The sequence below is a fragment of the Bidens hawaiensis genome, unplaced genomic scaffold, assembly GCF_021521415.1.
Source record: "Bidens hawaiensis isolate Kalapana, Puna unplaced genomic scaffold, B.hawaiensis_p1.1 tig00012010_1, whole genome shotgun sequence".
In the NCBI taxonomy this organism is placed as follows: domain Eukaryota; kingdom Viridiplantae; phylum Streptophyta; class Magnoliopsida; order Asterales; family Asteraceae; genus Bidens; species Bidens hawaiensis.
This window is the reverse complement of record NW_027491964.1, coordinates 128,878-146,343: the sequence shown is the minus strand read 5'-3', so window position 1 is coordinate 146,343 and position 17,466 is coordinate 128,878. Positions and strand designations below refer to the sequence as shown.

Genomic DNA, 17,466 nt, shown 5'->3' with positions numbered 1-17,466 from the left:
TCCAACCAAGGTCTCGGTTGTGTTCTTATGCAACGAGGCAAGGTTATCGCTTACGCATCGAGGCAACTCAAGGTTCACGAAAAGAATTATACAACTCACGACCTCGAACTTGGTGCAGTTGTTTTTGCCTTGAAGATCTGGAGACACTACCTTTATGGTACTAAGTGTATCCTCTACACTGACCATAAAAGCCTTCAGCATATCTTTGATCAAAAGGAACTTAACATGAGACAACGCCGATGGAACGAACTCATCAGCGATTACGATTGTGAGATCCGGTATCATCCTGGTAAGGCTAATGTGGTAGCCGATGCGCTCAGCCGAAAACCCTGCCAGCTTAACTGTATCTTACCGCGCACGCAGCTTCACTTTGCGCCGATCCAAAGCAACCTTGAATCGCGTATTCGTGACGCGCAGCGCGCATCCATCAGTAATGGTAACCTTCGCGCCGAGTTAGCGTGTGGCGCGGAAGCGCACTTTGTGCCCAATCTGAGTGGAATTCTCTGCTATCTTAATCGCATCTGGATTCCCTTTGATGAGAATCTTCGCGCTGATATCCTGTGTGAAGCGCATAAATCTCGGTATTCTATTCATCCTGGCGCTGATAAGATGTACAAGGATTTGCGCATTACTTATTGGTGGCCCGGTATGAAAAAGGATATAGCTGTGTTCGTAGCTAAATGCCTGACTTGTTCTAAAGTAAAAGCTGAACACCAACGCCCATCTGGTTTGCTCGAACAACCAGAAATTCCTACGTGGAAATGGGAATGTGTAGCGATGGACTTCATTACCAAGTTACCTTTGACAGCAAGCAAACATGATAGCATTTGGGTAATAGTGGATCGTTTGACTAAGTCTGCTCACTTTCTGCCCATTCGTGAAAACTACCGTGTTGAGCAACTCGCGCAGCTTTATGTCAAGGAAATTGTCTGCCGCCATGGTACTCCTTTGAGCATCATATCCGATCGCGATGGCCGTTTTATATCTCGCTTTTGGAAATCTCTCCAATCTGCGCTTGGAACTCGCTTGGACATGAGTACGGCATATCATCCTCAGACTGACGGTCAGTCTGAGCGAACTATTCAAACTCTTGAGGATATGCTCCGATCTTGTGTTCTTGATTTTGGAGGTAATTGGGATTCACACCTGCCTTTGATTGAGTTCTCTTATAATAACAGCTATCATTCCAGTATCGGTATGGCCCCATTTGAAGCACTTTACGGTCGTAAGTGCCGCTCCCCGATTTGTTGGAGCGAAGTGGGTGAAGCTCAAATCACAGGACCCGAACTTGTTCAAGAGACAACCGATAAAATCGCCATGATCCGTGATCATCTGCTGACTGCCCGAAGCCGACAGAAGAGTTACGCAGATCGTAGGCGGAAGCCTCTCGAATTTCAAGTTGGTGATCTTGTTCTCCTCAAAGTGTCGCCCTGGAAGGGTGTTGTCCGCTTTGGGAAGAAAGGTAAGCTTGCTCCTCGTTATGTTGGTCCATTCAAGATTCCCGCGCGTGTAGGAAAAGTTGCCTACAGACTAGACCTGCCGCCCGCGCTCAGTAATGTGCATCCAACGTTCCATGTATCCAATCTCAAGAAGTGTTTAGCTGACGAGAACCTTCACATTCCACTTGATGAAGTTCAAGTTGATGAATCTATGCATTTCGTTGAGAAGCCTGTTGAGATTATGGATCGCGAGGTTAAGCAAACCAAGCGCAGTCGTATCCCTATCGTGAAAGTTCGCTGGGAGTCCAAGCGCGGAGCCGAGTTTACATGGGAGAGGGAAGATCAAATGAAGATCAAGTACCCGCACCTGTTCTTTGCGCAACCTACTTCGAGATAATTTCGGGACGAAATTTCTTAAAGTAGGGGAGACTGTGACATCTGCCCCGATCCGACCCGACCCAGGTACCCGTTTCTCCGATCCGATCTCTTTCTTTTATGATTTAGTATTTATTTATACTTATATTTTACTTTTAATAATAATAATATATTTTCCTTCCCGCCTCTTTCTCTCTCTTTTCTTTCCGCCGTCCCGTCCCTCTCCTTCTCTCTTTCCGCCTTCTTTTCCCTCTTGTCGCCGTCCCGCCCTTAAGCCTTGTTTCCCTTTTTCTTCTAACTCTTTTGTTCCTTCCCGCCTAAGGTTGTCTGCGCAGACTCCTTACAAGGAATCCTGCGTGAAGACCATCTGTTTCAGCGTTACGCGAGACGAACTCTTCTCGCAGCGCGCTAAGAATTGTAAATCTTCTCGCAGCGTGCTAAGAACGGTAGTTCTTCCCGCGACGCGCTAAGGATTTGTAGTTCTTCTCGCAGCGCGCTAAGGATCGTAGTTCATCCCTCGACGCGCGAAGAATTATAGTTCTTCCCGCGGCGCGCTAAGAAATGTAGTTCTTTCCGCGACGCGTTAAGGTTCCTTCTGTCTGCCTTCGCGCTCGCGCTCTCTTGACCTTCTGTGTCTGCCTTCGCGCCTTAGCCTTCTCGCGCTAAACCCCTTTTGAGTTTTCTTCTGTTTAATCTAGCCGTTTGCTTTTGTGATGTCTTATCTTTTGAGCCGTTGACCTAACCTGCTTTATGTCTGAAAAGTTACTTTCGGCGCAGCATGCGCACCAACCCCATTGGTTGGCAGAAAAAGTGACTGACATTATCTTTGGAGATCTGCTTTTCCATGCTTGACCAGTACCTTTATCTGACCCTCCCATGCCTTTTTACTGTTCCCTGTCAGCCTTTTTCTCTTTTTCCCTGCTGCCATATCTTTTGCTTTTGGAATCTTTTGCTTTTTGGAGATCTTTTCCCTTTTTCTAGGGATTGTGTTCCCTAGGGTTTCTCTATAAATAATAATGATATTTTCCTAACACTACACACACAAAACACTTAATCTCTCATGTTCTCTCTTGCTCCTTGCTCTCTCTGCCGCCTCCCTCTCTGCCTCCGTCTTCCTCCCTGTTCTGCCCTGCTTTTCCGGTAATGTATATATTATATATAATAATTTACTTATTAATTATGCTAACTTATAATCAAGACTTAAAACCAATCATTAAAACAATAATCTTTAAATATAGGTTAACTTTGCTTGCTAAGAGTTTGGTTCTTGCTTTGTCTTTCTTCACACCGATTATCAAGTGAGTAATCTCGTACCTAATCCCTTTTTGCTTTTAATGTTTTGGGATGTTCATGTGTTCATACAAACTTAGAGTCTTAAACTTGTTTATGAACTTTAGTCGCGCAGTACCCCATGTGTTGAGGACGTAGACTTGGCTGTTATTTGTATGTGAGGATCATTAACCGTCTTGTCGGTCTATTCCGCAGTTTTCATGGTACAATTAGATGAACACGGGAGAACTATCGTTTATGATTTTCTCTTTTGTTTACACATGCACAGTTTGTCTTGTTTGTGAGCTCAATTGTGAGCACTGGCAGTCTTATGAATCTTAGAGTTGGTCCCGATCAGATTACACCCTTGTTGAAACCAGACATACACATGTTGCGCGCAGATTTATTGTTATCTATGTATTGTATTAAACTTGATTTCTCACCAGCACGCAAGTGTTTGACGTTTATTTTAACACATGTTCAGGTTTGCAGTAGCTGTTTTGGAGCTTGTGGACACATAGGACGTTTTTACTTTTGGACCTAGATTAAAATGTATCAAGACAAGTTATTGCTGTTCGAATATTTTGGTTTATATATTGATTTATGTTGGTTTATTTATATCTTATGTATACGTTGCGCATGCGTGAATGAATATATTTATTAAATATTGACACCCAATAGTGTCACGAGTAATGAAACAATATGTGGCGCCCCGATGTATAATCCGCCTTTGGTCGGGGTGTTACACCCCCCACATTAAGTATTGAAGTTCCGCCACTATATATATATATATATTCGTAATAACGTCGAAGGGTTGTGTTTAGTTCGTTGTCGTAAACAATGAATTTTCATTAAAAAAACTAAAGAGCGTTTGTCATACTAGTGTCAAGAGTTAAGGCTTTCCTTCTTTCAAAAATTCTAGATTTGGGTCGCGTTAACTTTTAAAATGCATGATTTAGTAGTAGAGTTAGAGTACTCTCAACCAATCCCCTATCCTCGTCTATATAATTACACAAAAAAAACTATATTTCTCTCTTCTTCTCAATTAAATACGGAGTAACATTTTTTTATACATTTATCATTGCGGTTTCTCTCTACACTACTCACAACCAATTCAAAAAAATATTAAAAAATAAATAAGGTCAAACTTTCTCTTCAGATTTACAAAAAAAATCATTACGTTTTTCTTTCTCTACCTTATAATTTACACTCACAATCACTTAAAACCCCACCATACAATTTGCAATTTTCCTCACACTTTTGGGTAATATGATAAGAATGCTCTAAGAGAGTATATGAGTTTTCATTTGAAAAAAAAAAGTTAAAAAATAAAAAAAGTAATTAAATATAAAAGATTATATACCACTCACCTTTTGTTTTTATTTATACATATATATATTTTTATTTAGTAAACTAGTCTTATGTATAATTCAAAACATCTTTGAACGCATTAAACATATGAAATTTGTTCACATATCCCATTTTTAAAGTGTAAACAAATTGGTCTTGGCTAAGTTTATGTTTGGACTCGTCTAATTTGATAGATCAAGTCAAGCTAAACTTCATTCTTTCTACTTTCGGATTAACATAAAAGAGTGGCGTCATTTATCATATAGTTTTAACTAGGAAAGAGAAAGATAATTATCGATGACGTTTATTTATTTTTTTGACATTTTAGAAAAAAAAAAGAATATTTGTTTCCTTGAGCCATGGATTTACGTACGTCATGACGTTTAGATTTTCTACTCTTAACTTTGCGAGACTACTCAAATTCGATAAGTAAAATACTGACTCGGATTAAGTGAGCTTCATCATTAGTTTGAACTCATTTAAGCTCCGCCATGTTGAATGAAAACAAATATCAAGTAACTGACATCATCACTCGATATCTTCCCATTTATTTCGCTTTGACTAAAAGATCTCGCTTATCTATATGTCATTGACGTGATCGGACGTTTTTACCCTTACCACTTAGCCAAACCCTCTATAAAACCATCTATCATTTACCACATCTTTAGTTCTTTACCTTTCTCAATAGCTTTCTCTCTCCTATAGCTTTCTCTCTTACTCACACACATCTTTATTGCTATGGCTGGTAATGGGGTGGTTCGATATCATTGGACTCCTGCAGAAGATGCAATGCTTAGGCAACTCAGTAATGAGACGGTTGGACCCAACAAAGATTGGGAACACATCAGCCGGTCGATACCAGGCCGTACCCCCATGTCGTGCAAGAAACGGTGGCTTGACCAGTTGTCACTTACGGTTCTTCACGATTTGTTCACCCCGGATGAAGACCGGGTCATCTTCTGGGCTGAAGCTAACATCGGTAGGAAATGGGCCAGGATAGCCCGGTCTTTGATCGGTAGGACCGGTAACTCGGTCAGAAACAACTGGAGGTACCAAATGAGGCGAAAATATTCGTCTATGACGAATATAGAGCTAGAAAACTTCATGAACGCCGGCCAATTTGGTGCGGTGTTTGTTTCTTTTGTCAACCGGTTTAACCCGAATGAACCTGATGCCAGAGATGTGGGTGTTGATGATCCGTTGACGGCGTTGACCCTCGCAACTCCAGGGCATTAGATTAAGAAGTGATAGGCAAGTAGAAGGTGCATGGTGGAAAATATGTACTTTGTTTAATTTTAGTTTTAAAGAGTAATAAATTTTATGTTTAATGTTTTAAGGTGATGATTAGAAAAACGTAAAAGAGTTTAATTAAGTTATGCATGTTGGTCGTTGAAAATTTATGTTTTGTCCGTAAAGAGAACCGCAACAAATATTTTATATTAAATTAAGTTGGTGTGTTAATTAGAAAAGTAGAATTTGTTTAATTGTATTTAATACATGAACGTTTGAGCCGGATTAAACACAAGCTTTGAGCATTCTTAAAATATCTCTCATTCTCATCTTTTTTTTAACGGCAAATTAGGATCACTCACGGACCACTGGAGTATCATCGTGTCACCAGCAGACCACGTGATCATATCCATCTCCACTAGACAATAATGTCTAACCACCAATTCATGATGAAACCCAATAAATCTTGGGAAAACCCCCTTGTGGGATTCGAACCCACGACCTTTTGGTCCCTAAGCCTTATCCCACCACCAAGATTCTCATCTGCATGATTATAATAAAAAACACTATATTTTTCACTTTTGCTAAATTAAATAATACGTTTTTATACATTTATCATTATAGTTTTCTTTTTCATTTACTCGCAACCAATCCATAGATATTAAAAAATAAATTAGGGCATACTTTTTCCTCCCAAATTTACAAAAAATCACTATATTTATCTCCACCATATAATTTACACCCATAACTACTCAAAACCTCACTATATAATTTGCAAACTTCTCTAACATATTTTTAGGTGATATGATGAGAATGCTCTTAGGCTAAAGGATATATATCCCAATTAACACCATTCCCCTCATTTGCTACGTTTCCGCCACATCAAATTTTCCACCATTATTAAATATCATTCTTCAACCATGGAACACACCATTCTCATCATTCTTCATTTTTTTTTTCTTTTCTTTATTATTTAATACAACTTTTATTTATAATTTTTATTAAAAAAAATTAAAACTAGTACTATTTATAAAATAAAAAAACGCATGAATTTGAAACTTGAGTATTTATATTTTTGCCCTTTACTTTTAATTATATGTTTTTTAACATAAATTATATCTAATAAAAAATACAAAACAAAAACTAAAAAGAATATAATTAAGTCTTTCAAAAACAAAATATATTATATTAAAACCAACCCCATCTTCGACCTACCTTTCATGACACACCCATCTTCTTCACCACCGGGAAACTCGCCGAAAAAACCCACCACCGCCGGCCTACTTCCTCTAAAAATTAAATCCAACCAGCACCTACCCACTTCTTCCAGCTAAAAAGAAAAAGAAAAAAATGAAAAATTCGAAGAGAAGCTCGTGTGAACAGCCTAAGCTTCCTCCCACATACCCAGTGTTGCAAAAATCGCTAGTCGCTAGTCGGGCGGTGGGGTGGGGACTAGCGATTAATCGGGATTAGTCGAGATTAATCGGGATTAATCGGATCGGACTTTAATGCATAATTCTCAGTTTTATGCATACACGCACACGTTTTTATATGTAATTTCAAGTTTTATACATACACAAAATATATTTTGGCTTGAATCTCGCTTGAATCCGCTAGTTTTTGTTGAAGTCTCACGCGGAACCACTGATTTTTGTCGTAATATCGCCGAAAACCGCTGATTTTGGTCGGAATCTTGCCGGAAACCGCCGATTTTGACCGGATTTGACAAGAAACCGCCGATTTTGGCCGACTATCCCAAAATTCATCAGTGAAGTGGGGACTAGCGATTAATCGGGGATTAATCGTTGACTAGTCGGGATTTTTGCAACACTGCACATACCCGTCATGTGTGAGTGAGGGAGGTCGGGGCGGTGTTTGAAGGGTCTCACGCGCTGACGAGGCTTTTACGTCTGCTTCCACGTTTGACCCCTCACTAGTGTGAGGTGTGTATGCCGGCCAGCCTTAGTGACAAACTGGAATTCGGTTGATTTTGTGCAACCCTATAGAAAATGAAAACTCAACATATATATTTGTAATAACACCATAGGGTTGTGTTTGGTTCGTTTTTGTAAACAATGAATTTTCATTATAAAATAAAATTTTTAAATCAAGGAGCGTTTGGCATATTGGTGTCAAGAGTTACAATTTTCCTTCTTTTTTAGTCTGGATTTGAGTCGTGTTTTTTATAATGCTTGATTTAAGTCTTTTTTTTACAAAAGTGAAAGAAGGAGGTCTATTTCGTTGATCGATGTCAATGGACCAAGAAATCTGTCCTTTGCTGAAAGCTCCTAGGGTAAGAAGAAAGAAAGGTAGGTTTTGTCAGTGATTAAAGGGAAAGGTCAGCTGGAGCGAAAACCAATCAAACTCAGAAAGATAGGTAGATTGAGGGCGCTGAGGGAAATTCGAGAGATCCGGAGACATGGCCACTACTGGCCTACGGTCCTTGCATGCAGATTACGTAGCACATGCTAAGAGCTGCGATGCCTGCCAGAGGTTTGCAGGAATCCAGCACAAGCCGGCTTCCGAGTTATACCCGATTATAAAGCCTTGGCCGTTTCGAGGGTGGGCCATGGATATCATCGGAAAGATCTATCCCAGATCTTAAAGAGGTCATACTTTTCTCCTAGTATAGTAGCTACGGCCCAGCCTTCTCCACCTTCTGCCCTGTAAAACTTTCTCTGCCCAGAGATAAACCACTCCCCTGGCCTCCTGGTCTCGACTATTCAAAGTTCTGTCCATTTCACTGATACGCAGGCCGTACCATCGAAGAGTGTCATACTTTGCGTCCGTACCATCGAAGAGTGTCATACTTTGCGTCCGTACCATCGAAGAGTGTCATACTTTGCGTGATGTCATCTAGATGAAAATCTTCTCAATTGGAACGAAGTTAAGGCATACCTTAAAGCCGCCAATGTCACTGAAGCTACTGGGGATCTATACTAATCCAATGCCACAACATCAAGGGGGACAAGTCACCACTCAGGGACCTACACCGGTACAAACTAATCCAGGACTTTCTGCTAGCGCTAACATCATCCGAGCTTGCACTGCCGCTCGAAGAGAGATGCCTGTGAGACCCTCTCAAGTTCTTTCATTAGAAGGAGGTTCTGAGAATTCAAAAGTCCGAAGTCACTTTCTTTGTCCCTAGGAATCTAAGTTCCAAAAGCAGACGAAATCACTATGGAACCGGACCTCCTCGCTGCCGCTTAATTCATTACCAGGAAGAGGCAAATTCGTTTTTTTAGTAAGCCCTATTAGCTAGTAAGGGTGGGTTGAAATGGTAAAGAAGGAAGAATGGATCCGAACGAATGCATGGGCAGGTGAAATGAGCCCTTTTTTTTAATCCCCTCGTCACCTACTAGTGAGCCAGGGACGCCTCTCGTTCCTCTTCCCCCATTTGACAACCTTATCTCGTTCGGATGATTCTCTGAAACCCCCTTAACTAAGAGATAGAAAGGCGAAGGGAAGTTCGGAAAAGCCTAGCAGACGGGACTATCAACCGCTTTCTATTAAGACCTCGGCACCCTCCTTACCCCCCCTACGAAAAATTTAGCCCTCTTTATAAGAGGAAAGCTCCCAGGTTCCACATCTTAAAGAAGTGCATGACCAGATTGGAAGCACGGAGGTTCCTTCGCAATGGGACAACTCACCCAGCCATGATGCATGACAGAAGAGATCGAGCACAAAATGGAGTTTCCCTCTTGGGTGAGGCTCACGTCCGGAAAGAATCTTTTTCACGACTTTATCTCCTATGTTGACCTTTCTCTATATTACCGTATTTTGGAATTCACTTGAAAGCCCCTTTTCTGGTAGACCTGGGCATGTTCCATGGCGCGAAGTCTCTTCTCATCTAATAGCTCTCATTTTGGGGATATATAAAAAATATGCTCTCTATCATCCGCATCCAAATCTTTTTCAAGCTGGGCCCTGATGTTTCAGGGAATGGCGGAATCCGTCTCTAGCAAGTACGCAACTGGCCTTAAATTGTATCGAGCTACAGGCCCTTCTCATAAGATGTTGTAAGCTACGGGCCTTTTTCGACGAAGCTTAAATTAAAGCAGACCTCAGGAGCTAAGAAGGGGGCCAACAAGCCCCTTTGAAGCTAATGCCTTAGAAGCTACAGGACATAGAAGCAGGCCAACAAGTGGATTGAATCTTTTCCAGTCTAGAGACTGGCGGATTACCTTCGAAACAAAGGATTGAAAAATTCCTTCTGCTTTGGACAAGATAAGTGGACAGATGAGTTGAATAATACAGGGACTGATAAGCTAAGCGAGGTTCCCCTTTGAGATCTCCCAACCTAAACTTTATTCAGAGGTGGGTCTTTCAACCGCCTACTCTTTTGAGGAAGGGTGCACTACAAGAGAATAGGTACTAAAGAGATTCAATGGGGGATTTCGCCGATATTGAGTCGACTATAAACTATTAATCTTGCCTGGAACCGTCGTTGTGTATGGGAAAGAGGGCTTCTACCTATGCTTGGTTGGGAAAAGGGTGAATGGTCCCAAAAGGGACGGGAAAAAGCCACTAGAAAGGTCGTCCACCAAGTATCAAAGGCGCTGGGTAGTCCACTTTATCCGTGACTCTGAGTACAAGATTTCCGGGATCAAGAAACTAGCAAACAAATATGCTCGGCTGGATTCTTTTCTCGTATGCCCGGAAAATCCATTTTGGTACAACTCCGCTTGCTTCAAAGCCTTTCTTTCTCGTCCAAACACTCCAGATCTGCACTTCCCTTTACTCCATAGGGCCGAAGCCTTATTCAGTTAAGAATTAAGAAGGGCTTTTTTTATAGAGAGAGAGTCAGGGGCAATCTATATTGCTTACCACAGCTCTATTCCCGACTTAAAGTCCTTTATGGATTTCAAGTCGGAGAGCTGTGACTTATTCGGCGCTATATCACAATTCATTCATTCTCGGGCATAGCTGTTCACGAAACGTGGCATGGGACATCTGTCGGCGGCGGGTTAATTCCGAGCGAGAGGTCAAACCAATCCCATTATACTGGTCTGATCCGAACGGATCTTGTTGAATGAATTGATCCATTGTTCTATGCCCTAATTCTTAGTTCATTTTTTCCTACTCGGACCCGCCGTACTTCCTTTGACTACTCCTGAGATATAGTGGAAACATTTGTTAGGGTGGAGAGTGGGGAGTGAAAACACCAATGCAACAGAGAACGACCACATGAATTGGAATCCGCTTAACTTATTAAGACAGACGACCGAGAAAGAAAGGCTCCGCGTTCTCCAAGTGGTTGATCTTAGCTTAGCGTGCTAGCCGCTGCTTCATTTCGTATAGTGATAACGCTTTCTCTTTCTTAGCGCTCCGCCCCCCCCCCCTTGTATAGTACGGGGAACTTTGGTTGCGCGGCTTTCTCTTCTACTTCTAGGGGTCTATTTTCTCTGACTTGACTCAGCTTGACCAACTTGACTCAGCGGTTAGAGTGTCGCTTTCATACGGCGAGAGTCATTGGTTCAAATCCAATAGTAGGTAAAACCGACCGAAAGCCCCGCTTTTGCCAGCATGACAGCAAGCACGGACTGGCAGCAAGGAGTCAACTGAATGACCAAAGCATCGGTTGCTTCCACTTGTGGCCTTCTTCGAGCGCCTTGACACCTTAATATCAACTCACCCCCCTCTTCCACAAGTAGGTGGAGACCGGAAGAGCCGGAAACCCCAACGGGAACCCTTCACCGCGCCACACGCTTCTTTCGCGAAGCGCTCTCTCAGATGTTTCCACTCCTGCTGTCACACCCGGCCCTGAACGGCGGAAACAGCCGGGCGCGCGCGAGTGGGGATTGATACTTAAGCACGGGTCATTGCAAACATTCAAGATAAAATTTTCATTGCGCATGAAATGTTTAATACAAATACATTACATTGTTTAAAGATTACATAAAATCTTCCAAGTATAAAAACTGTTGAAGATTTCCACGCCATATCCCCTTGCGCGGCGAGAACAACCACGCGCATCGAAGGGATAGAACTAAAATCTTCCAAAAAGCTAGTTTTAGATGTTCAGCGTGAGGTGCTCTAAGTGTGACTTCATGCGCTACCTAGTTATCTCCTGAAAGACACGTAAAACATTTGAATCAGTATAAACTGAGTGAGTTCACAAGTTTTCGTAACTTGATAAATCGTATTGCATCATAATCTTGATAAAAATCATTCTGAAACATAATTCTGATAGCATCATTAAAACACATGCTTGGTAAAACATAGTTCTATCAACACATTCTGATAAAATCGTTCCGCGAGTTACGCGCGAACATTTCTGGGAACTGTGCTCGTCTGTGTAAGTGGCGCTGCCACTACGAGCTAAAATAATGTAATACCGTCCCGCGGGTTACGCACGGACACTTCTGGAAAACTGTGCTCGTCTGTGTAAGTGGCGCTGCCACTACGAGCGAATAATGCTGTAATACCGTCCCGCGGGTTACGCGCGGACGTTGTGCCGGAAAACAAGGCGCTCGTCTGCGTAAGAGGAGCGACCTCTACGAGCGGGCTCAAACCCATAGTACTGCCCCATGACCATACTAGGCACTCGTCTGTGTAAGAGGTGCGACCCCTACGAGTGGGCGGATCAAACCAGCAGTCCCTACCCTTAGAGTTCCAATGGTAAAGTGATCACTTACTCGAGTTCTAGCGCACATACATCGAAAACCTTAGATAACCGTTTGCATTGCTCATCATGAAACATAACTTAAACACATAATCGCTTGCATAGCTTGTAAGTATACCATGATAAAACATTATTTAAGTACGTGTCCCTCGCCCCGAAAACAGTTTAAAAATAGTGAAAACAGTGAAAATAGGGGCTGTGAGACTCACCTGTGGTTCTTGTTAAGGGATTAATCGAGATTCGGGTTTTCTTGGTGTTGGCCTCGGAATCGAAGGTCTAGAATACGATTAAATAACAAGAAGTATATATATTAAGATCAAGAAATAGGAGAATATAAGGTTTGGAAAGTAGATCTCAAGTTTATAACCTCGGCTTACCTAGTAACTGGAACGGAATCGAAAATAACGGATGCTCGGGAGATGATTAGTGCAAGTTTGCAGTTCTTTGAAGTGTGTTTTGAGTGATAATTTAGGTTACATATTTATAGGCAAACTCAAGGGAACACAATCCCTTGCTTTAGGGGATTGTAATCTTTTCATATCTAGGTGTAATGATGATAAAGTATGGAAATTATTATTGTTTATTGTTTATTTAAAAGTGGAGGAGTGGATAAAAGATCTTGATTTGATTTGGACAGGACATGCAGGTCTGGGGTTGGTGAGAATAGGGTGGCTGACAGTTGACTTTTCATGTTACAGTGTGCTTTTTCAGGTACTTTTGTCAGTGTACAGTAAAAAGTGGAAAATCTCTGAAACACGCTACTGTTTCCTTTTGGGCGGGAGTAATCTCCTTACATCTGGAGAATAGACTAAGTGTTCTGTGCGCATCACTTTGTGCGCATAGCTTTCTGCGTGAAGGACATTTCTTTGCTGCGGGTAGGCACGTAACCTTCTCGCAGTTAGGGTCATTGAGTTTCATTTGTAGATTCTCCAGGTGGTCTTGGTATTTCAACATAGTGATCAGTCATGTTGAAGTCAATTCCATCTTGGAGCTTCAGACAAACTAGCTCTCAATGTTCCCGCCATGCGGGGAGGTTAGTTCCCTTCCGCACGCGCATAAACGATTTAGGATGCACCCGCCTTAGCATCATGCGGGATGGTCAACCCATAGACAACATAACGTTAAGTTACATGAAAACATAAAGCCAAAACATTCGCGCATGGCGCATATACATATGCTCACGCTGGTTCTTAACATGGTGCGCTCGCGCAGGTTGCACATAACAAATGCACGCGCTGACTAATATGGCGCGCTCGCGCAGGGCGCACATAACAAATGCACGCGCTGACTAATATGGCGCGCTCGCGCAGGGCGCACATAACAAAATTACCTAATATTTAGGTTGATTACTTGGTTTAAGGGATTGGGAATTTACCGGGTGTCACATTCTCCCCTCGTTAAACGAATTTCGTCCCGAAATTTAGGAGACGTTGCTGGCAGAAGCCATGTTCTGAAAGAGGTGTGGGTATTTCTTGCGCATCTGGTCTTCTCTTTCCCAAGTGAATTCAGGCCCACGCCTCGAGTTCCATTGAACCTTTACTAACTTGATTCTGCTTCTGCGTAACTTTTGTTCTTTCCAATCGGTTACTGCTATAGGTTCTTCTACGAAGTGCAGCTGGTTGTCGATGTGAATCTCTTCCAACGGCAAAATCAACGTTTCGTCAGATAAGCACGTTTTGAGGTTGGACACATGAAACGTATCATGAACTCCACTGAGTTCGGCGGGTAAACGGAGTTTATAAGCAACCGGACCGATCCTTTCCAGGATCTCAAATGGTCCAATGAAGCGCGGATTCAACTTTCCTCGCTTGCCGAAACGGGGAACTCCTTTCCATGGAGAGACTTTCAAAAGTACTTTATCCTCTACTTGAAATTCCAACGGTTTCCTTCGCACATCTGCGTAGCTCTTCTGTCTGTCGCGCGCTGTCTTAAGGCGATCCCTTATCTGAAAAATCTTGTCTGTTGTTTCTTGGATCAATTCTGGACCAGTCATTTGCTTGTCACCCACTTCAGCCCAGCACAGTGGGGATCTACACTTGCGCCCATACAAAGCTTCGAACGGCGCAGCCTTAATGCTTGTGTGATAACTGTTGTTGTAAGAAAATTCAACCAATGGGAGATGAGTATCCCAGCTTCCTCCGAAATCGATCGCGCACGCGCGCCGCATATCTTCCAACGTCTGAATTGTTCGCTCGCTTTGCCCATCCGTTTGAGGATGATAAGCTGTACTCATATCAAGGCGAGTACCTAGAGCTCCTTGTAACGTTCTCCAAAACCTTGATGTGAACCGACTATCTCTATCAGAAATGATGGACACTGGGACTCCATGTTTTGAAACTACTTCTCGAATATACAATCGGGCTAACTTTTCCATCTTATCGGTTTCCTTGATCGGCAGGAAGTGCGCTGACTTAGTTAGCCGATCTACAATAACCCAGATCGTGTCGTAACCCCCAGGTGTCCTTGGCAATTTGGTGATGAAGTCCATAGAGATTTGTTCCCACTTCCACATGGGAATTTCTGGCTGTTGAAGCAACCCTGATGGTTTCTGGTATTCAGCCTTCACCTTCGAACACGTCAGGCACTTACTGACATACGTCGCGATGGCGCCTTTAAGATTGGGCCACCAATACAGCGTTTTAACATCTTGGTACATCTTGTCTGCGCCAGGATGTACGGAATACCGCGTCTTGTGAGCTTCGTTTAATACTTGCTCGCGCAATCCTCCCTTGAGAGGGACCCATATGCGGTTAGCAAAATACCGAGTGCCGTTCTCTTTGAGCTCCAAATCCTTAATCATACCCCCAAGAGATTCGTTTTTAACAAACTCCGGTTTCAAGGCTTCTTGCTGAGCGTCTCGGATGCGAGTAGAGAGATCTGCGTGAATGGTCAACCTTAGAGCCTTGACTCGTAGCGTTTTTATTCGCTCCTTCCTACTTAGCGCGTCTGCTACCACATTCGCCTTTCCAGGGTGGTACTTAATTTCACAATCATAATCATTCAACAACTCCACCCATCTTCGTTGCCTCATGTTTAAATCCTTTTGATCAAATATATGCTGAAGACTCTTGTGATCCGTAAAGATTATACACTTTGTACCATAGAGGTAATGGCGCCAAATCTTTAGCGCGAAGACAACCGCTCCAAGTTCCAGATCATGCGTTGTGTAGTTCTTCTCATTGGTCTTGAGTTGGCGCGAGGCATACGCTATGACTTTGTCTCGCTGCATAAGGACACATCCGAGTCCCTGATGCGAAGCGTCGCAGTAAACAACGATGTCATCCGTCCCCTCGGGCAGAGACAGAATTGGCGCACTACATAACTTCTGTTTCAACATTTGAAACGCTGCTTCCTGATTTTCGCCCCAAACAAACTTCTTGTCTTTCTGAGTTAGCGCGGTCAGAGGTAGAGCTATCTTGGAGAAGTTCTCAATGAAGCGTCGATAGTAGCCAGCTAGTCCTAGGAATTGCCTTACCTCAGTCGGGGTTTTCGGCACTTCCCAGTTTTCGATGGCCTTGACTTTGGAAGGATCAACGTGTATTCCTTTCTCGTTTACAACGTGACCGAGAAAGTGAACTTCTCTAAGCCAAAACTCGCACTTGGAAAACTTCGCATACAACTTTTCCTTCCTCAACAATTCCAAAATCAATCTCAAGTGTTGCTCATGCTCGGCCTTGATCCGAGAGTAAATCAGAATGTCATCTATGAACACAATCACAAACTTGTCCAAGTATGGTTTGCACACGCGGTTCATCAGATCCATGAACACAGCCGGCGCATTAGTTAGCCCGAAAGGCATCACTAAGAACTCATAATGGCCGTATCTAGTTCGGAAGGCTGTTTTCGGCACATCTTCCTCATGGACCCTAAGTTGGTGGTATCCTGACCGTAGATCTATCTTCGAATAATAACTGGATCCCTGTAACTGGTCAAATAAGTCGTCAATCCTCGGTAAGGGGTACCGATTTTTGACTGTCAGCTTGTTCAGTTCCCTGTAGTCAATACACATTCTGAACGAACCATCCTTCTTCTTAACAAACAGTACTGGAGCTCCCCAAGGTGAAAAGCTTGGGCGTATGAAACCCTTATCCAATAGTTCCTGTAACTGATTGGATAGCTCTTGCATCTCAGATGGAGCTAGTCGATAAGGCGCTCGAGCTACTGGCGCAGCTCCTGGGACTAAATCAATACGAAACTCGACTTGTCGCGGCGGCGGCAATCCGGGCAAATCTTCAGGAAAAACTTCTGGAAATTCGCGCACTACTGGTAAGTCTTCAATTCTTCGCTCATCTCCTTTCTTCTCTACGACATGCGCCAGGAAGGCGTAGCACCCTTTCCTTAGGCACTTACGCGCCTTTAGGCACGAAATCAGTTTCGTCGCAACTCCCCTTCTTTCCCCTTGAATTACCAAGGTTTCTCCATTCAACAGTGGAATCCGAACCTGCTTCTCATGGCAAATAACTTCCGCGCGGTTCTCGACTAACCAATCCATACCTACCACAATGTCAAAACTTCCCAAGTCTATTGGCAACAAGTTAATATTGAACCCGTGACCTCCCATGACTATAACACATTGTTCAGTTCTTTCGTTCGCGCATAACTGCCTACCATTGGCTAGTTCTATAGTATAAGGCGTATCTAGCCTACTGGTTGCTAAGCCTAGGGAGTTTTTAAACTCAGCAGATATAAAACTCAGGTCAGCGCCAGTATCAAATAAGACAGATGCAAAATGGCCGTTAAGTAAAAACGTACCGGTTACCACATTCGGCTCTTCTTTAGCTTCACCCGCGCTGATCACAAAAGCTCTCCCGCGAGCTTGGTTTCCCCTTTGCGGGCAATCCCGACTGAAATGCCCTGGCTTTCCGCATGCGTAGCAGTTGTCATTGGCTCCAGCTTCTTTAGCACGGCAATTCACCGTCTTGTGTCCTGGCCTGTTACATTTGGCGCACGTGACGCTCGCGCATTCACCCTCGTGGTGAAACTTGCATTTGTTGCACCATGGGTAAGGGCCACTGTATCCTTTCCTTGATGGCTCCGCGGCTTGGATCGCGTAAACCCTTGCGCTTTCCTGCTTCTTGAACGGTGGCTGCTTGGAGTCGGACCCTCGGTGGTGAGAGTTCCACTTCCTCTTGGGATCAGAGGTTCGCTGCTCGATTCCGCGCGTAGTTAACATACCCG

The 17,466-nt window shown here is 43.1% G+C and overlaps 2 protein-coding genes across 2 annotated transcripts in view; both read left to right on the top strand.

The window, feature by feature from the left end:
* LOC143539721 (asparagine--tRNA ligase, cytoplasmic 1-like) overlaps positions 1 to 5,251 on the top strand; it is a 74,375-nt gene extending 69,124 nt beyond the window's left edge. Inside the window, exon 7 of the mRNA XM_077032952.1 lies at positions 5,242 to 5,251. The gene's annotated coding sequence lies outside the window, so the exon portion shown is untranslated. The remainder of the gene's footprint in view (positions 1 to 5,241) is intronic.
* LOC143539747 (transcription factor MYB77-like) lies at positions 5,172 to 5,669 on the top strand. Its single transcript, XM_077032973.1, has one exon. The coding sequence runs from the start codon at positions 5,172 to 5,174 to the stop codon at positions 5,667 to 5,669; it is 498 nt and encodes a 165-aa protein (XP_076889088.1).
* Positions 5,670 to 17,466: the final 11,797 nt, after the last annotated feature.

Excerpts from the sequence above, each read along its gene's own strand:
- LOC143539747 (XM_077032973.1), top strand. The coding sequence starts at position 5,172 with ATGGCTGGTAATGGGGTGGTTCGATATCATTGGACTCCTGCAGAAGAT.